At 46.0% G+C, this 20,627-nt stretch overlaps 1 protein-coding gene across 2 annotated transcripts in view; it reads left to right on the top strand.

The window, feature by feature from the left end:
- Window positions 1-20,331, top strand: part of wwc1 (WW and C2 domain containing 1) — a 34,970-nt gene extending 14,639 nt beyond the window's left edge. Inside the window, exons 5-22 of one of the 2 annotated variants that reach the window (XM_084564115.1) lie at window positions 73-152; window positions 3,614-3,743; window positions 5,777-5,923; window positions 6,359-6,429; window positions 6,507-6,752; window positions 8,765-8,854; window positions 9,290-9,960; window positions 11,494-11,611; window positions 11,689-11,883; window positions 12,220-12,412; window positions 13,691-13,831; window positions 14,203-14,249; window positions 14,386-14,605; window positions 14,691-14,861; window positions 15,075-15,167; window positions 16,205-16,435; window positions 16,517-16,635; window positions 16,830-20,331. In XM_084564115.1, the coding sequence (XP_084420241.1) occupies window positions 73-152; window positions 3,614-3,743; window positions 5,777-5,923; window positions 6,359-6,429; window positions 6,507-6,752; window positions 8,765-8,854; window positions 9,290-9,960; window positions 11,494-11,611; window positions 11,689-11,883; window positions 12,220-12,412; window positions 13,691-13,831; window positions 14,203-14,249; window positions 14,386-14,605; window positions 14,691-14,861; window positions 15,075-15,167; window positions 16,205-16,435; window positions 16,517-16,635; window positions 16,830-16,896 (3,030 nt within the window). In that variant the 3' untranslated portion in view covers window positions 16,897-20,331. Of the gene's footprint in view, window positions 1-72; window positions 153-3,613; window positions 3,744-5,776; window positions 5,924-6,358; window positions 6,430-6,506; window positions 6,753-8,764; window positions 8,855-9,289; window positions 9,961-11,493; window positions 11,612-11,688; window positions 11,884-12,219; window positions 12,413-13,690; window positions 13,832-14,202; window positions 14,250-14,385; window positions 14,606-14,690; window positions 14,862-15,074; window positions 15,168-16,204; window positions 16,636-16,829 lie in introns of both variants that reach the window. The other variant, XM_084564114.1, reaches the window with a different exon arrangement.
- Window positions 20,332-20,627: the final 296 nt, after the last annotated feature.

The raw sequence follows: 20,627 nt of genomic DNA, 5'->3' as shown, positions 1-20,627 counted from the left end.
TTTTTTCAGACAGGACAAATAAGTTGTTTTTAAAGTAATTCATCCTTTAACAGAGTTCTCCTCATGTCTCAGGTCAACAAGCTGAAACGGGACCTGGCCTGTATGAAGCAGGAGCTGCAGTACAAAGAACAAGGCTTCGAGACTCTTAAAGAGTAAGTGCACCTTTTCTCCGTCCGTCTCACATTTGCTTCTGGAAACTTTCCAGTCCACCTTGAATCCTGGCTGAAGGGCACATGGACAGGTGTACTCGTTGACAGCCGACTCCGGGACGTGTCACGTTTTAGCTCTCCAGCTTTAATTTAACAAACAAAGTGAAGCAGGCAGACTCTGACTGGAATACCAAGTACATGCGTGACCTTCCTTCATCTTAGGCCTTGTTCAGACCAGAGTGTTATCATCCGTCCTGGTTGAGCTGATCACAAGGGGCTCTTGTGTAAGTGGAGTTTTGCTTTCATCAAGAAAAGGAACTAACTAACGTCAGGGCAGAGATTCATGAATAAAAAATAAAAAAACTTTAAGTATGTGATTTCAGTGAGAGAAGGAGACTTAAAGGTTTGTTCCAAAATATGTACCATCACCCCAATGATGGTTCTGATCCAGCGGTAGGTAGAGATCATTAGAGACAGCAGCTGGTACAATATTCAACCAGTCATGTTAGCGTTTATTAGCGTTTATTAGCATTTATTAGCGTACCACTTGCAAAGAGATTGTTGAGGTTGGGTGTTAATGCTGTCACGTAGGCAGCTAGAGAAATGTGTTGACGTAATTGCCTAAAGATTAGGAGTTAACTTACTGAAGTGTCTGAACGTCTTTATTTGCATTTATTTATTTGACCTAAAGATTAGTGACGCACGGCTTCCTCACTTTATTCTCTCTCAAAGTGTCAACAGCTACTGGTCTCCTTGTTTCCCTGTTTTACTGCTGCGGTTGTCAGGTTGTATTTAAAACAAATTTTTCTGACTTGTTATCTAGATTGGTTCAATGTACGGATTAGTTGGAGCTGTGTGTTTATTTTTATGTTCCTTTTCTCTGTCACATAAACTACCACTGCAGCTTGTACCTGAGTAGAGCTCCGTAGGAATCAGTATAATTTATCCGTTAAGGTTTAATAGTGCAGAATATGCAAAGAACCAGCCATCCAGGTGATATCTGACTGACTGAGTAACTGCTTCCGTTCTACTTCAGCTACAGTTTCTGCTTTATACTGAGAGAAAACAGGATTATAGACATAAAATATTTACAACTAAATAAACAGTAAAAACAAAAAAACTACTAAACCCTGAGATATTAGTTAGTTAGACTCTGTATTTGTTTCTCTTTGGCTGCGTTTACACGAATCAGTGCTTCTTCAACTTGATTAATGATTGTGGTCAGAAGGAGAAGCAGAAGACGAAGGAGGAAGAGGAGGAGGATAAGAAGAAAATGAAGAAAGAGGAAGAGACAGGAGAAGGTGAAGAAGAAGGAGGTAGAAGACAGAAGAAGAGAAGAAGAAGATGGGAGGACCAGAGAGAAGTCATGAGAAGGTTTCCAGCAGCTCTACATCTGACTGATCAGTCTGATCTGATGGAGGAGGTTTTATTAGAGGTCTGATTAGTAGAGGATTACTGGAGTCCATGTCTTTATGATCAAATTAAAACACAAAGAAGCAGATTTTCCCTCTTATCACCAGTTTCTGTTATTTGCTGCCTGGATGAAGACACATGAGGAGATGAGAGATGTCTTATCACATAAACAAAGCGATAACTCGTTGGAATTTTCCTGCTGCACACGTTTAAAAAAAAAAAAAAACCAAGACGTGAAGTTGAAAGTGAAGCACACTTATCAGCTCAGTTATCGCCTCGGCATTATTTCACATTCCATCCCATCATCAAACACTAGCACCTCTACAAACCGCTGACGGAGAACGTGGACTTGAGAGGGAGAAACACTCCTTTTTCCCATTTGACCTACTTCCACAACTAAATGTTGAGAGGAGGTGCAGCCGCGACGCTCCGGCCCGCTGCTGGCCGAACTGAACAGGAATGCCCGGACTGTTTGTCTTGACTCGCGTCGCGCAGCAAGAGTGTCAGGAGGATTAAAGGGTGGCGGAGGCAGAGCGGTCGGACGACATTCCTCCGCCACTTTCCCTATCCTGTTACAATCGTCCCACGGCGTTCGCCGACCAATGGCTGTTTGCAGAAATACGAATAGGCTTAGATTGGAATGCAGCTCCGGATAAGGTTTCACAAAACGCTGCTGCATAAGAAAGGACAGAAACCACGGCCTGCATGGTCTAAAGTATGCTCACATCCAAGTCCATGTTTATAAATTTGGTTTTTCACTTAATGTTTTTATGTTTTCCTTCATTTTTTCAGGACTTTAAACCGTTTTCTTCTTCCAGTGGCTGTTTTGAATCAATCCCTTTCTTTCTGTCTGGGATTTTAATCACAGAAAGACTCATATAGCCCAACTTTCACTCAACATAAATCCCTGTTTGAGGAGGACTTTGAGAGGATTACTCTCTCCCTCACTTCCTCGTTCTCTCTGTACCTTGTTTTCGCTCTCTCTCTTTATTTCCCCCTCCCCTCTTCCCTCTCCAAAGAATGTGGAAGGACCAGTTGATCAGACCCATGCATGAATTCTTGGTGATGACAGGGTTTGAACACGGCTCTTTTTACCTGCTCATGGGTCTTCCCTTTCTGCCCACAGCCACAAATGTCTCCCATGACTTACCTGGAAGCTGAACAAACATTTCTCATACTCAGGTCAACACCTGAAACATTCCTGACCACTCAGTTTCTTAGTACATGTTCCACCCACTAAGATGAAGGGCCTGGTCTTATGACTTATACTGCAGCCAGTCACCAGGGGAACCTCCTCATGCTTTAGCTTCCCTTTAGAGGAGCATGAGTCCTCTTTTGTTACGGTCTATGATCTGCTAATGTGCCGTTTGGATTTCTTTATCGGGCGTGTTTCATCCATTACAGAGAAAACATACGCAACTGGATAGTCCTCCAATCAGCCAGAGCCTTTCTGTTGTCAACAAATTCTGTGTTCAGATAATGTGTATGACGACGTCGCTCTTACTCTTCTGTCCATCACCACATTAAACAAACAATCTGATTGGACCAGATACAGACGATGTGAAGCGGCACAGTTTCCAGTCAGTCTGCCAGTTTTTGGGCTTCCATAGTTTAAGAAACGTAAACCTATTTTTAAGCTCAAGTAAGTAAACAAAGTACCATCTCTTGATGCTTGAGAGTTTTCAGTCCTTGGTATAAACATTAGAAAAAAGAAAGTTCTGAGGTTTGTAACTCAGCAGCTATAATTTGGAAAATATGTTCAGTATGAGGAAACTGAATAATTCCAGTGAAGCCTGTTGAGTGGCTGCTGAGTTACAGTTTTCTCTTCAAGTCTAACTCGTATGGGAATTAGTTTTAATATAGTTCACATCCTCTTGGCTCGTCCATTTTCTGTGTACACAGTGAAAATAAGAAGCAGTTTGACTGTTAAATGTTTTAGTTATAATCATCATCCATTACTAATTAATATTTTCTGTTCTTTCCTTCTCCTTCCTCCTCCTCCTCCTCCTCCTCCTCCTCCTCGTCCTCCTCCTCCTCCTCCGGACGTCCAGGATTGACCAGAAAGTGTCCAACAGCCCGTATGGCTACAAGCAGCAGGAGGCGCAGGCCATCCTCAACGAGGTGCGGTCCATTCGGGACGCCATCAGCTCTGGGGAGAAGGAGAAACAGGAGCTGATGCAGGTAAAGATCTACGTGGTAGAACACAAGGTCCTAAGATGAAGCTCTTCAAGGATGTTCTCTGTGGTTCTGCCCTCAAATATACCAAGACAATATGTTCTGCTTCTTTAACTCTGAAATATACAAGAGGGTTACCTAGGTAACCAGAGCCTGTGATAGAGACCTCTAGACACCAGCTGATAGGATAAATCATTAGAATTAGAAGTGGGAGGAGCCACAGGTTCTAGAATACAACTCCCAAGATGCACTTTGGCAAAAATCCTACAATTTATAATGAATTCTGGTTCAGATTTAGGCAGCTGTATACATCTGCTTTCACTCAAGGGGTTATGGGTAATGTAGTAGACTCTGAGGTAGACGATGAGGAGTAATTAGACAAACACTTCCTCGTCCTGTTCATCCAAACGCAGAAGATTATGATCCTGCGTGTAAAAGGCTTGTCGCTGTTTAAAGGCTGCTGTAGGCGGCGTCTGAACAAAAGGAAAGAGGAGACGGATAATCCAGATTCTGACATTTGATCCAGAGAGCCTCGTGAAGGATGGAGACACATAAAAGTAATTAAAGCAGAAGAGTTTGGACCCAAGAAAGAAACTGTCATTCTTTGAGATGGAGTCATTCATCATAGAAAAGGAACAGATATGGAAAGTGTTAGGACAGTAATCAGAATAAAACCTCCTCCATCACATCAGACTGATGGATCAGGTGTAGAGGTCTGGATTAAATCCATCCTCTCTGCTCCACCTGGAGTAAACATCAGCTGAGAAACATGGAGGAAGAAAAACAAGATGAACCAAGATGGAGTCCATGTGGACAGAGACGATGGAGACGTGGAGACATCTTGGTCGTCTTCTGAGACTCTACACATTCAGGGCTTCTGTCTTCGTCTCCACCTCCTTCTTCTATATCTTCCTCCGTCTGTCTTCTTCTCCCCTTTCTCTTTCTCTTTCTTCTCCTCCTCCTCCTCTTTCTCCTCCTCCTCCTTGTCCTAAATCATCTTCATCTTTCTTTTTTTCTTGACTCAATTATTCATCACAAACATGTTACTTCAGTGACACAAATGAATTTCAATCTTTCGAGAACTTTAAAGATGACAGTGAAAATTATTTTTTAAACACAGACGGTTTTAATTCCATCTTTAAATCTTTTTCATGTCACTTCTCATGTCGCTTTCTTTCTTTCTCAGCTTTAATATTTAGTTCTGTTGTTTTCTCTCTCCTCCTCCTCCTCCTCTCTGGTGATATATAGTTCATATCTCCCTCTCCTCCCTTATTCTCCCTCCTTCCTCCTGATTGCATGTGGCAGCAGTGCAGCGTTAGCTCATCCTCATTTCCACCACGGCTGCAGAGAGAGAGATGGCACCTAGAATCTGCTCCCAGGTGAAGGGAGATGAAGATGGATTTGTCACTCTGATGCAGCAGCTGCATCATCTGCATCCTAGGGACTATTAAAGCGTGTGGATTTAATTTACAAACATCAGATTTATTTGGCATCAGGTTTATATATCGTTTTTGGAGGAAAGTGTGTTCAATAAAACATAATCTTCCTCCCTCTGCCTCCCCCGCTCTCACCCCTACCATCTGCAGCTGACAGCTCAGCAGTGCTGCATGTAAAAGAGTCCAGCTACAGCTTCTTAAGCCTCAGAGGCTTTTTGGTTTGGTTTTGTTTTGCCCAAGAAACTGTCAAAATCAAGGTGGTAGTTTGGAAACTTGCTTCAGAGAAAGTGTTTGTTATTTTCCCGCTCCGTCTGAGAAGTAGAGATATGCTGCATTCATCAGCAGATATCCATCAGGACCGTAAAACACCACACTGAACAACTTTCACTGAATCAGTTCCTTTTTGTTTTCTTCTGCTTCTTCAGTTTCAGTTTTTATCAGTTTTTATAATTCAGCAACCTTTTAAACCTCAATATTTGTTGAGCGTTGGGCAAACTGACAGGTAACAGTCATCAGTAGTCTTGGATGTTTACTGATGTGTTTGTTCTGCAGCATTTTAAGAAGATCTCTGGGACTCATGAGCTCTCTCCTGTGTTTGTGCAGAAACTGGCGGTGCTGAAGGACGGCTTCCAGTTGGACTCAGGCTCCCAGCAGGAGCTGTGGGGCAGCAGTCCCTCGCTAGCCAACTCAGACCTGTCCATCCCTCGGCTCTTCTCCGACGCTGGCTCCCAGACCGACATCCCCGCTGAGGTGAGTCTCATTTTCATCTCTTAAACAGTTCTGCTTCTCCTTGGCCTCCTTCTTCTTCTTCTTCACACTCTTGTTTACAACGTCTTCCTCATGAACTCATGGGTCATAGGTTCATAGTCTGTATATAAACATGGACAACACATCTCCTCTTCCTCTCATTGGTCAAACTGACTCTATGTTCCCGGGGATACGGGCGGCGCCATCTTGTGAGTTTGGATCCAGAGTCTGATCAGTACGGTCTGAGGGCGGAGCCACGTGGAGCCGTGATATTGATGCCCCGCCCACACTTCCTCCAGACTCACTCATGTTTTAGTTTAATTAATACTACGCTCTGCTCTACCTCCACCTGTTACAAGGACATGATGGACTTCCAGAACTTCCCCTCAGTGTTTTAGTTGGTTTTATCAGTGAACTGACGAATGTCTTGTTTTTCAGTTCATGACGAGCACCAACAAACTGGCAGAGAAGGTTCGTCTGAGCCTGAAGTACGAGGAGGCCAAGAGAAGGTAAACGTCTCTTACTTTTATCAGATCGTCTGTCTTGACTTTGATCTGTCAGACATAATCACTTTCTTCCTTCTCAGGATCGCCACCATCGAGGTGCAGATCGCCAAACTGGACAGCGAGGCGTGGCCGGGGTTGCTGGACCCGGAGCGGGACCGCCTCATCCTCATCAATGAGAAGGAGGAGCTGCTGAAGGAGCTGCAGTACGTCAGCCCACGTCAGCGTCTGGAGCCCAACGACGCCGAGAAGCTGGAGAACGAGAAGAAACGTCTGGAGAGAGACCTGCAGGCCGCCAGAGACAACCAGAGCAAGGCCCTGACCGAGAGGTGATTAGAGGGTTAATATAAGAGTCACTCTCAGATCAGTGGGTCACAGCTGCACCTCCTGATCTGGGACTGACTGTTCAGGACTGAAGTTTCCAGAGTCGTCTCTTTCCATTGACGTTCAGCTGATGCTCTTCTTCTTCTTCTTCTTCTTCTTCTTCTTCTTCTTCTTCGGCCCCAACTTCTTTTTCTGCTTCTTCATCTTCTCTTCCTTCCTCTTCTCACTGTTTTTGTATATTTTTTGCCAAATTCCCACACTACTGTGACAAGGTCATTTCCCATACGTGGGATTAATAAACACACCTTATGTCTTCTTCTTCTCTTCCTGCCTCTTCTTCTTCTTCTGCTTCTGACTTGGAAATATATACAAGGTGGTTACCAAGGCAACCAGAGTTTGGGACGTCCAGTAGGGACCAGCTTTTGGCGACAAACAGATGGACGTCGAGAAAAGAATTGTTTTGGACGTAGCTCTCCTTGTCCATCTATACCTCCATCTTCTTTCTGTTTCTCTTTCTTTCCACTTTACCAATTTTTGAATACCACCAAGATCCTGCATCATCGTCGTCCTCCTCCTCCTCCTCCTCCTCCTCCTCCTCCTCCTCCTCCTCCTTTCTCTCACAGGACTCTCGTTGTTCGCTGTTCAGGTCAGACTCTACCTGAGCTCAGTCTCTCTTTGTCCCTCGTCTCCTGTTCCTGTAACCTGAGAGGCCTCAGAGCCGGCTCACTAAAAGAACCTCTTGTTGTCCACCTGTGCAACGACCAACACACACTCAGTCTTCACAATTAACTCAAGACACACACACACACACACACACACTGTACATTCAGCATCTGCAGGTGTTTAAAATGTCACATCCTTTTAATGATGCGTCAGTTAAACTGGATCTAACTGGATCTAAACACCTGCTCTGTTCTCCAAGACGTTCAACGACCTCTTTTCTTGTTAACTTCACTACGGACAATCTAGATGCATGAATATTCTTGGTCATGGTGCAACAGTGTAGTAATGGATGGTGTTGCCACGATTATTAATGTAAAGGTTGTAGATTTCCATGAATATTACGCTTTAGAAAATGTTAGTATGGTATGGCTAAAGAGCTACAGTTAGCTGGGAGGCTAAGAAGCTTGGAGGAGCTACTATTAGCTGAGATTATAGGAAGAGCTGCTATTAGCTGAGAGGCTAGGAAGAGCTACTGTTAGCTGAGAGGCTAGGAAGAGCTGCTGTTAGCTGGGAGGCTAGGAGGAGCTGCTATTAGCTGAGATTATAGGAAGAGCTACTGTTAGCTGGGAGGCTAGGAAGAGCTGCTGTTAGCTGAGAGGCTAGGAAGAGCTGCTGTTAGCTGAGAGGCTAGGAGGAGCTGCTATTAGCTGAGATTATAGGAAGAGCTGCTATTAGCTGAGAGGCTAGGAAGAGCTGCTGTTAGCTGAGAGGCTAGGAGGAGCTGCTATTAGCTGAGATTATAGGAAGAGCTACTGTTAGCTGAGAGGCTAGGAAGAGCTACTATTAGCTGGAAGGCTAGGAGGAGCTATGATTAGCTAGGAGGCTAGGAAGAGCTGCTATTAGCTGAGAGGCTAGGAAGAGCTGCTATTAGCTGAGAGGCTAGGAGGAGCTACTATTAGCTGAGAGGCTAGGAGGAGCTACTATTAGCTGAGAGGCTAGGAGGAGCTGCTATTAGCTGAGAGGCTAGGAGGAGCTGCTATTAGCTGGGAGGCTAGGAGGAGCTACTATTAGCTGGGAGGCTAGGAGGAGCTGCTATTAGCTGAGAGGCTAGGAGGAGCTACTATTAGCTGGGAGGCTAGGAAGGTAAGAAGAGGGTATGAAGTGACCAGTTGGTTCATTGGTTCTAGATCATCGTTCTTCGTTCTACACAAACACCAGCGGTAGACGATCTGGTTTCCTGCTTTCACCTAAACACAAAACGGACACGGTCATGTTGTATTTGTTATCCTGCAGCAGGACCAAGCCAGACCAAACAAGATCCCTAAATTAAACTGATCAACTTTTTCCGTTTCAGGCTGCGACTCCACTGCAAGAGGAACAAGTTGGTTAGAGAACTGGAGGAGATGGTTCGACTGGCCACGTCACTACATACTCAGCTCAAGAGGTTTGTTCATCTAATTTATTTAGAGATAGTAAAGGTGTAATACAACTATGGTTCTTGTTTTGGCTGCTGTCGCTACATATGAGCCTCTGGACTTGTTGATAGAAATGATGGACGAAGCTACATAAAGATTCCCAACAGAGAGACTCCTGCCAGAAACACAGCTACTGTAGCACAAGCTAACATTAGCTGGAAGGCTAAGATGCTACGATGCTACTATTAGATTGGAGGTTAGGAAAGAGAGGTTTGAAGTACATCAGTCTCCGCAGAAATTAAATCTGAAAGCGTATTTAAATCTGTGATGCAGTTTAAAACTGAAGCTCAAACTGAATTAATTTCATTTTCATATTTATGTCTAAAGTTTAAATATCAGAGGGCTTGATGTGGCAGATAAAGAGTTAGTTAAACGTCTTTGTTGTGTCTCCGTGTCTCCTCCAGTTTGTCGGCCAGCACCTTGTCCTGTTCGTCCGGCAGCAGTCGAGGATCTCTGACGTCCAGCCGCGGCTCGCTAGCCACCACCTCCAGCCTCGGCTCCACCTCCTCCCTCAGCTTCACCGACATCTACCTGGAGCAGCCCGAACTGGCCGACCCGGACTTCCAGAACAAGCTGGACAGCCTCCTGCAGGACGGCGGCCAGAGCGGCTACCGGCCCTCCAGTTCCATCACCACCATACACGAGCACGAGGTGGTGACGGGCAGCGGAGGGATAAACTCTGGGAAGGCCGCCGATGGCAAAGCAGGAGGGGTGGGAGGAGATGCGGGGGGTGCTGGAGGTGGAGGTGCAGGAGGTGGAGTGGAGTCCTCCAGGATCCAAGCCCTTAGGATTTCAGAGACCCCTCGTTCAATGAGCTCTTTATCTCCACGGTCGTCTCTGTCCTCACTCTCACCGCCGTGCTCGCCGCTGGTCACAGACACTAGCTTCCTGTCTGGGGAGGTGTTCGCCGGCCAGTCGGGGTCTGGTGGGTTGGGCCTGGATCAAGAGCTCCACAGCAGGCTAGCGGAGCTGGAGCTCAGCCTGGACTCTGAGAAGCAGCGGCGGGAGGACCGGGGTCCCAGAGGTCTGGAGGAGAAGCAGAACCACGACGCCACGCTGGGAGAGGAGGTCAAAGGTAAACAGGAAGCCCTGCAGCATTAAGAGCCTCCACTACTGATATTCATCTGGCAGAAACTGAGAGAAGGTCACACCTAAAGGAAAATGACCACCTGCTGTAGGTCTGGCTCTTCAGGAGAATGAGGAGTCGCATAAATTCCAAAAACGTCTGATTGCTTTTAGCTTCAGTTTAGAACCTGGCACCAGGGGTTCGCCCATATTTACAAAGCCTTCTTAAAATTAGAGCTACTGTTAGCTGGGAGGCTAGGAAGCTAGGAGGAGCTACTGTTAGCTGGGAGGCTAGGAAGCTAGGAGGAGATACCGTTAGCTGGGAGGCTAGTAGGCTAGGAGGAGCTACTGTTAGCTGGGAGGCTAGTAGGCTAGGAGGAGCTACTGTTAGCTGGGAGGCTAGGATGCTAGGAGGAGCTACTGTTAGCTAGGAGGCTAGGATGCTAGGAGGAGCTACAGTTAGCTAGGAGGCTAGGATGCTAGGAGGAGCTACTGTTAGCTGTGAGGCTAGGAAGCTAGGAGGAGCTACTATTAGCTGTGAGACGATCTTGTCGAACTATCTGCAGTTCAGTGAGCAGCGGTAAGAGAAAGAGATGATGTGAAAACTGATCTGAAAACTTGGAAAGCAGGATACCAGGAATCCTCGGTGTGTGATGAGAAATGTAATACTGAGTGAGTGAAACCTGATGAAGAGGAGGGAGGTGAAGGTGAGGAGGGTGTCCGGTTGCTGCCAGAGCTGGGTCACTGGTTTGAATTATATTTGACCGTTTTATTTGTCTAACATCATCATGTATTAAAAGGACAGTTCTGGATTCATAGAGCGTTACTGTCTTAGTAGGAATTAAAAATAGTTTGAGTCTGTTGAGGTTTAAACTGTAGGTGGCTCAGGTTCTTCATGCAGCCAGAGGTGAAAGGTGGTGAAAGGTGGTGTCAGGTGTAGAGGTCTGGAGTAAATCCATCCTCTCTGCTCCACCTGGAATAAACATCAGGTGTAGAGGTCTGGAGTAAATCCATCCTCTCTGCTCCACCTGGAATAAACATCAGGTGAGGGACAGAAACATGGAGGAAGAACAACAAGATGAACCAAGATGGAATCAATGTGGACAGCAGAACTTGTGACAAAACTCCTCCTCCTCTTCCTCCTCCTCCTTCTTTAATTTCTTCTCCTCCTCGTTATTCTCTGTCCTCCTTCGCCTATCTTCTTCTCATTCTTCTTCTTTCTCCTCTTCCTCCTCCTCCTCCTAATTGTCCTCCCTCTTTTCCTCCATTTTCTCCTTCTTTCCCTCCCACAGTATCTTCTCCTCTTCCTTTTATTCCTCCTTCATCTCCTCATCTTTCTTCTCCTCCTCCTTTATCTTTTTCTCCAGCTCCTCCTCGTCCTCCTTCTTCTTCTCCTGTTCTATTTCCAGTAGATGTGCTGCTCCCCTTGATGTTTCGATGTTAACACGTATCTGATCACGTCCTTTGATTCAGTCTCCATGGAAACGGTTCATCTCTGTTTCCAGTCACTGACCAGGCTGAAGACGTTTTGATTTGTTTTCAGACCTGGCTCCTCAGCTTCGAGGGACGGGGGCGGGGCCAAAGAAGGTGGGCGTTACCTCGGCGGTGTCTGACGAGTCGGTGGCCGGTGACAGCGGCGTGTATGAGCCGTCTGAGCGCAGGTACCTTCTGCACTGCTCTGCACATCGTCACTCTTACAGTCCAAACATGAAATTCATGTTGTGTGTTTGTCCTCCAGGCCGGGCCTCCCTGCAGACCTCCCTGCAGACCTCCCTGCAGACCTCCTCCTGGGCTCCTACGAGGAGAGGCTGGCGCCCGCCTGCTCTCAGGTGCAGCTCGGCTTCCGCTACGAGTCCAGAGACCAGCGCTTCACGGTCTGCGTCATGCAGCTGTCCAACTGCAGCGTCCTCTGTCTGCCGGCTGACCAGAAAATGTATGAGCTCTCATTCTGTGTTCAGATGTTTTGCATAACGACTGTTTGTGTTTTTGGGGCAGAAGCAGGTTGACAGTTTACTTTGTCCTCAGGCCTGTTTAAGTGGCGTGTTTGCTCAAAGACGAGTCAGTGTGTTGATTGAACACAGTCAAACACTAACTGGATCAACAAATCATCACAGCTGATAGAAAACACTTTAATTAAAGCTGAATTAAACACATCTTCAGTTTCCTTTACTGTAAAAACAACGTAAAAGTGAAAGAAAGCACTATTTTTATTTAGATGTGTTTAGCGTTGTTTAATAAATGTTTTTTTGTTTCGGTGGATTCCTTCCAGGTACGTACGCGTGGCGGTGCTGCCCTGTGTGGACGCCACCCCCTGCCTCTTCCGAACACGTGGCGCGCTGCCTCAGGACGTCGTGGGCTTCACCGAGGTGTTCGGCATGCAGATATCCCACAATGCACTGCGGCAGAAAACCCTGAGGGTCGACGTCTGCAACAATACCAAGACTGGACACGAAGAGTGTCTGGTCAGTTCATTTGTTTTGTTCTAGCCTCCTAGCTAACAGTAGCTCCTCCTAGCTTCCTAGCCTCCTAGCTAACTGTAGCTCCTCCTAGCTTCCTAGCCTCCTAGCTAACTGTAGCTCCTCCTAGCTTCATAGCCTCCTAGCTAACAGTAGCTCCTCCTAGCTAACAGTAGCTCCTCCTAGCTTCCTAGCCTCCTAGCTAACTGTAGCTCCTCCTAGCTTCCTAGCCTCCTAGCTAACAGTAGCTCCTCCTAGCCTCCTAGCTAACTGTAGCTCCTCCTAGCTTCCTAGCCTCCTAGCTAACTGTAGCTCCTCCTAGCTAACTGTAGCTCCTCCTAGCTAACTGTAGCTCCTCCTAGCTAACAGTAGCTCCTCCTAGCTTCCTAGCCTCCTAGCTAACTGTAGCTCCTCCTAGCTTCCTAGCCTCCTAGCTAACAGTAGCTCCTCCTAGCCTCCTAGCTAACTGTAGCTCCTCCTAGCTTCCTAGCCTCCTAGCTAACTGTAGCTCCTCCTAGCTAACTGTAGCTCCTCCTAGCTAACTGTAGCTCCTCCTAGCTTCCTAGCCTCCTAGCTAACTGTAGCTCCTCCTAGCTTCATAGCCTCCTAGCTAACAGTAGCTCCTCCTAGCTTCCTAGCCTCCTAGCTAACAGTAGCTCCTCTTAGCTTCCTAGCCTCCTAGCTAACTGTAGCTCCTCCTAGCTTCCTAGCCTCCTAGCTAACTGTAGCTCCTCCTAGCTAACTCTAGCTAACTGTAGCTCCTCCTAGCTAACTGTAGCTCCTCCTAGCTAACTCTAGCTAACTGTAGCTCCTCCTAGCTAACTGTAGCTCCTTCTAGCTAACTCTAGCTAACTGTAGCTCCTCCTAGCTAACTGTAGCTCCTTCTAGCTAACTCTAGCTAACTGTAGCTCCTCCTAGCTAACTGTAGCTCCTCCTGGCTAACTGTAGCTCCTCCTGTTTCCTCTTTTGAATGGTGAATCCAGACTACTGCCACCTGCCGGTAAGAAGAGGTATTTCCTCTCAGGTGTAGTCATTGTCTGTAGTCCTCGTGGTGCGTTCAAGCTCAGCTTTTAGGTTCAGACTCAGGAGACGTCTACGTTGCCAGTTGTCCGTACCTTTAAGCCAAACAGTTGACTGTGTGCCAGAGTCTCCAAGGCTTTAACATCATCATTTCAGAGTGATGACAGTGTTTGACATGTTTATGTGTCCTGAGTTACAGTTTCAACATTCCTCCTTCTCCTCCCCCTCCTCCCCCTCCTCCCCCTCCTCCCCTCCTCCCTCCAGGCAGGAGCCCAGATCAGCCTGGCTGACGTCAGCTGTTCGGAGGAGAGACAGATGAAGTGGTACAACCTGCTGAGTCAAGTCTACATGCCCGACATCAACAACAAGGACAAAGAGAGTCGAGCGGCCGGCACCTCTGAACAGGTACAGAGGAGGAGACGTCTGGTGGAGACGTGTGGTGGAGACATCTGGTGGACAGTGTCTGAACTACCAGTCACTGTCCCACGTCAACCACAGTCACATTTAAAGAGCTCTAGTTTTATAATTAACAGCTTGTAGAACAAAAAGCCACCTTAAAAGAACAAGATTAATAAAAGTAGCGTCTCTCAGACTGAATTAAAGGCCGTGTCTGGGCCGGACTAATGTTCAGAGTAAACTGTTCCAGAGCTGGTGGCAGCAGCTGACGTTTAAAAATAAAACGTCTGTACAAACGTCTGTCTGTGGCGCTGAACGTTAAAGCTATAATGTCATGGTCAGTTTAGATAAAATATAAATAACTGATGTTTATGTTTCAGACTCGCGGCTCCATCAGCAGCAGAGTCGGAGCTCAGGACAACGAGTGGTGAGTGTCGTGTTTCTCTTCTTATTCTCTCCTTCTGTTCAGGCTTACATCAGATCTTAGTTTTTAAACACAACCTGTGATTTAAGATGAAAGCTGTAACGTCCTGGTCGTGTCCGTGTCTCTGGTCGTTCTCTAGGAATGAAGACCCTCTGGACGCAGACGTATTTGATGACGATGAAGGAAATGGCGTGGAGGGGGCGAGGCCTCTGGGGGAGGAGTTTTATTCTAACAACAGCCAATGGGAAGAAGAGAAGGAGGAGAAGAAGGCGGCGACCAAACCTCTTCCTCCTCTTCCTCCTCCTCCTCCTCCTTATCCAGCAGCAGCAGCAGCAGCAGCAGCAGTCATCACAGAGAGGGTAACTTCTGTTCACCAGCGAGGCTCCTTCAGACCACGACGGACGTGTAAATCCTAAAATCTCATTCCTCGTTTCCGTCCTCCAGGTGAACAAGGAGACGAGCATGGACGGCTTGTCCTCGTCCCGCCACAGCTCCGTGGTTCGGCCCAAGGAGCGGCGCCCGGACGTCCGCCAGCAGAACCCGTTCATGAGGGGGAACACCATCATCCGCTCCAAGACCTTCTCCCCGGGACCTCAGAGCCAGTACATCTGCAGGGTAACGTCAGCCTCAGCACTGGTTTCCATGGAGACTGGATCAAAATGATGTCATCAGATCAGAACATATGTTGTAGATGTTAGTCTGAGGTTACCATGGTTACCACCTCTGCTCCTCCTCCATCAGTCTGATCTAGTCTGATCATCAGAGGGACATCCAGCTCCGTCCTCCCGTCAAACGTTTAATGAATCTTTCTGCTGTTTGTTCGTCCAGATCAACCGGAGTGACAGCGACAGCTCCACGCTCTCCAAGAGGTCTCCGTTCGTCAGAAACGCCTCAGAGAGACGCAGCATGCGCATGAAGAAGGTAGAGACGAGACAACACGTGTCCTCCAACCCCTCTGTGTCTTCTGCCCTTAGTTTGTCCAAACCTTCAGGTTCATCAGACGCTTTAACAACACTGTCATCTGATCGGTGTCTTCTCCTAGAGTTGGTCTCCTGTGTCTTCCTAAAGTCTGTCCTTGTCTTCCTTGTCTTCTCCTAGAGTTGGTCTCCTGTAGCTTCCTAAAGTCTGTCCTTGTCTGTCCTTGTCTTCTCCTAGAGCTGGTCTCCTGTAGCTTCCTAAAGTCTGTCCTTGTCTTCCTTGTCTTCTCCTAGAGTTGGTCTCCTGTAGCTTCCTAAAGTCTGTCCTTGTCTGTCCTTGTCTTCTCCTAGAGTTGGTCTCCTGTAGCTTCCTAAAGTCTGTCCTTGTCTTCCTTGTCTTCTCCTAGAGTTGGTCTCCTGTGTCTTCCTAAAGTCTGTCCTTGTCTTCCTTGTCTTCTCCCAGAGTTGGTCTCCTGTAGCTCCCTAAAGTCTGTCCTTGTCTTCCTTGTCTTCTCCCAGAGTTGGTCTCCTGTAGCTCCCTAAAGTCTGTCCTTGTCTTCCTTGTCTTCTCCTAGAGTTGGTCTCCTGTGTCTTCCTAAAGTCTGTCCTTGTCTGTCCTTGTCTTCTCCTAGAGTTGGTCTCCTGTAGCTTCCTAAAGTCTGTCCTTGTCTTCCTTGTCTTCTCCCAGAGTTGGTCTCCTGTAGCTCCCTAAAGTCTGTCCTTGTCTTCCTTGTCTTCTCCTAGAGTTGGTCAAAGTTAATGTATTGTGTAGAGGGTAGCTGGTAGCTGGCAGGTAGGACAGAAGTATAGACAGAGGTGTAGACACACAGGTATTATCCCCCCTTCTACTTCAGTTTATGGCAGTTTTGAAGCTAACTGACCACCACCAATACATAAGAGGTAGAAGACGTTTTGATGCTACAGGGACGTGGTTTTGTTTCATGTCAGACCTTAAATAAATCCAGGCGTCCTTACCCTGTAATATCAGACGTCTTTACCAATAAACAGTTTGTAACCTGGTCCCTCCCTGCCTCCCCTCAGCCTCCCCTGACGATTAAAGGCCTGGACGGTCTACTGCGGACTTCCCTGGACCTGGAGATGGACCTGCAGGTGTCTCGGACGCGGCAGACTCGGCTGGCGCAGGAGCTCCGGGTCCTCCGTGAGCTGAAGTCAGAGCTGGAGAAGGCGAGGCAGCAGGGCCACAGAGAGCTGCCCGTGTGGGTACAAGAAGACGAACGCTTCCGGCTTCTCCTCAGGCAGGCTGAGAAACAGGTGACTTCATCCTCCAGGAATCCTGCAGGGCGTGCTCCGCTCTCTTATCTAAACCTTTTATTGTTGTTAATAAACTTTCAGACTCGAGAGGAGCAGCTGCAGGAGAAGAGGGTGGAGAAGATGATGAGGGCTGCAGCCAAGGACGTCCACAAGATCAGAGGCCAGAGCCGCAAAGAAGTCCCTGAGGTCCAGACTTTCAGGTAGAAACAACAACCATGAGACACGACTTGATTTATTCTGATATATACAGCAGCAGCAACAAATCAAAGGGAGCTCAGCTTGAGTCTCTGTGGTGTGTTCAGGTGCAGCTTTTCCAGTCTTGACTAATCTGTACTAATCTCTCCTCGATCTAAATGGTTCCTTTAATCTGACTCTGTGTTCTGACTGCCTCCAGAGAGAAGATGGCGTTCTTCACACGAGCAAAGACCTCCATCCCCGACCTGCCGGCCGACGACGTGTAGAGAATCATTTCAAAGTATTTTAACTCCAGAGTCTGAACCTGCTGTTCACAAACTAATGAAGCGAACGTTTGGCGGTGTTATGAAGAATTAAAAACACTAAAAAGAAGAAGATTGAAAAGAGGAGCTCAGCATTTCTGACGTGGATAGACTTTGTAAATTAGTGGTAGTACTGCTGGAGCTTTTTTATTCTTCTCATTATTATTATTGTTGTTGTTGTTGTTTGACTTTCTCCCACTCTCCTGTTTCTGTTACTAACCGACTGTTTATAGACTCATAGTTGTTTAAAATCATTCCAGCACAGAATCACACTAAAGTCACACTAAAGAAACACTGAACATGTTCACTGATCGCACAACAGAAATAAATGAAACGATGGTACGAAGAAGAAGTTAAAGCAAAAAACATGTCGACCCTTAAAGGTGTTTAACTCTGACCTTATACACTAACAAGCACAGACGGTGGTTTTTAGGTTTTATTTGTACGTTAGTGAAACACGTGGATCTGAGAGCTGCTCACTTTAATCAGACACCAGTTCTAATGGACTAGGAGGCGTCTAATTATCTGACTGTTAGAAAACAAGAAACAATCAGAGATTAAATAGTTTAAAACGATTCTAAATCAGCAACAAACACAAACTAATTATTATTATTGTTCCATTAGAACTGAGAAAGTTAAATTCAGAGATACTTGCTGCTGAAGCTGTTAGCAGAGGAGACGTACAATGATCTCAGCATTAAACACGTGGTTCATTATAATCTGTAGTTTCTACCTTTTAGCTCAGTGAGAGATTAGATTAACAGGCGTCACTACAACTACCCACTGATCTTAAACATTATGACTTTTATTTAACTCAAACATCACCAGATGTTTATCTTCAGTCATGTTAATTAAAACTCAGAAAACACTACACGACAGTTCTGACCTTATAATTTTAATCAGCGTCTCTTAAATGAATAAACATCTGTAAACATCTGTAAACCACTGAAACACAAACACGTTCAGCAAAGTGTAGAAGCAGCACTAACCCACTAACACTCAGGTAGCTGATCAGATAGTCTGCACTTTAAGAGGTTAAACTTAGAGGTTTTTAATTATTTTTTTAAAAATGAGGGAGAAAAAAAACTTGACGTTGGTTTTTGCAAAGTAAAAGAGAAAGAATCCAGAAGCCTCGGCCTCATGCTGGAATGATTATTGATTGTTAAAGCACACGATGATTGTTAACACACACACCAGGAGATCAAACGTGTTCTGACTGTGAACTTGGTCCTGATTGTATGATTGGTCGACGGACAGTCAGCCAATAGGAAACCTGCATTTGGTCGCTGTTGTTTTTATTTGTTATGGTTTTAATGTTGAACTTTTCCCGCCTTCACTCTGTAACTGGACGTTTTAAAACCATCTCGTCTCTTAGAACTGGACTCTCTGCAGCTAAGCGTCAGTGATGATGCGTCAGCTTGGTGCCCCAGCAACGCCGCGTCCTCTGGCTCTACTTCTGTCAACATGTTTAAACCTTGGTGTCTTTCAGCTGGTTGTTTTGGTTCAGTCTCCCACAGTGTTGCTGCTCAGTGTCGTCTTTATTTGTGTTTCTAGTTTCTAGCCGGTTAGCATCACGCAGCTAACGCTGCAGCCTGGTGGAGAGTTACGGTGACTTGTTGCTGGGCCGCCAAGCTGCGTCTGGATGTTTTAGGTACTTGATCTCCATTCCCACATGTAGCCGATAAAACCGAGCTGCTGCTGCTGCTGCTGCTGCTGTCATTCCACACGTTCCTCCGTTTCTAATTAAACAGCAGTTGGTCAGTTTGTATTTTCTGTTTGTGTCGTTAAGGAGTTGACCAGGAAGTAGATTCTTTTTATTATTTGCCTGTTTTTATCTTGGTAGCCGTCTCCACTTATTGTTTTATAAAGTAAAGATAGTCACACTACGTCAGGTAGCATTAGGAAGACTTTGCACAAGAATAATAAATGTCCCACTAATACGTAGTCGCTAGCGTTCTCCCTTGTCTGGACTTGATGGGAGTCAGATGCTGTGAGGCGACGTTCACGCTGCAGGAACTGGATGTTTGAAGCAGCTTCATGTCTCTGGTACCAGAACTGAACAGCTACTAAACAGTGAAACCAAAGATTTAACACATGATGCTCTTGTTCAACCTGATATGATGCCTAAAAGTTCCACTCCAGTGTTTGACCTGCCCCCTGGTTTATACGACTACAGGAGGCTACAGACCGTAGATGTTTATGGTGGACGCTTTGACCTGCTGAGACGACTCTAGTTGTTTAATGTTTGGGAACAAGAAGCAGAAACAAAGACAACAAGACTTGTTGGGTTTGTTGAAGACGTTTCATCCATGTCGTCAGTTCTAAAAGGCTCAGATGTAGACGCTGTTGTCCTTAAAGGTCCTTTAAACACCAACCGACCCACTAGTCTTCAAGAAACCCAACACGTCCAGTCGTCTTTGTTTTAGTTTTGTTTTATAAAGACTTAAAGACCTGGATGACTGAGGACCTTCCCAGACATAATCAGTTACCTTAGTTTTCTACAAACATACCACATTTCACTGCAGTATTTTCTGTAGCTGCGATTTACAGACATTCCCTGAACGCCTCACATGCAGGTGGTTGGTACGAGGCTCAGCCAGGTCCCCTAGGTTACGTCAGCTGTCGTCCATTGATTGTATACGAAGCTGACCTAACCCTCCAGGACGCTCATAACAGCCACGCCCCTTAATTCTGCAAAACTTTAATCTACAGAGAACTGAAGCTGTTTAGGTTGATGAGGATTGACTCGTGTTCGTAGCCAGCCTCTAGTGGCCAGTAGAGGAGCTGCAGCTTTCTGACGCAGGACGACGTATCGTATTCAGACGCAGCGTGAACGCAGCGTGAACGAGTCGGGGGATTTAACAGGAACACTGTGAAATGAATGAAAGCGAGTGTGCCTTTAGAGAGCAACCTGTAAACTGTTGTCGTCTTTATTTTATTTTACCCACAGTGTAAATCTCTCTTATCTTTTTTTTGTCTTAAACATCCGACCTTTACCAACATAGAGAAACTTTACAATCTGTATAAATCTGGATAAAAGTAGTTCAGTAAATACTGTTAGTCACAATGATTACTGTTCATCATGTAGATTTACTTTATTTTTTTCTAATGAATCTGTTTGTATTACGACTGGGCGGCTACGAGAAAAACACACAGCATGTATTTATTGCACTTTTGTGATTTAGGTGTGCTTTTATTTTTATTTTTATTTGTCCTGTCTTGTCCCGAAAAGCTGTGAATTTTATTCTCAGACACTGTATACTGTCGACCAGAGTTGTAAATATTTCACCAGCACGAAAGAAAAAAAATACAAACGATATGTTTTGTAGTTTCACAACAAATTAAAAAAAAGTTCTTCTCTTCTTCTTGTGTTTGGTCGGTTTGTCTCCGTTTATACAACGTCCAGAACCAGAACCACCGTCCTCCTCCAGGTCTCCATGGTCCAGTTCTGGTCTTTCGTTAGAGGTCAGACGTCATCATGGACACCCTGACTGGTCCACCACTGTTGACCTCTTCCTCTTCTTCCTCCTCCTCCTCCTCTTCCTGTTCTTCTCTCTCCTACGAGAGTTGTAGTCCAGAACAGACAAGCCAATCAAATGTCTGTGGCTCCAAGATGGCCGCCTTATAATAACCATAAACCATTTACGGCCCCACGGTGCATCAAGAACAGTTTCAAAGTCAAACTCCAGCTTTAT

Source organism: Chelon labrosus (assembly GCF_963514085.1).
Source record: "Chelon labrosus genome assembly, chromosome: 17".
Classification (NCBI taxonomy): domain Eukaryota; kingdom Metazoa; phylum Chordata; class Actinopteri; order Mugiliformes; family Mugilidae; genus Chelon; species Chelon labrosus.
Note: the sequence above shows the minus strand (reverse complement) of the source record. Positions and strands in the feature narration are given on the sequence as shown.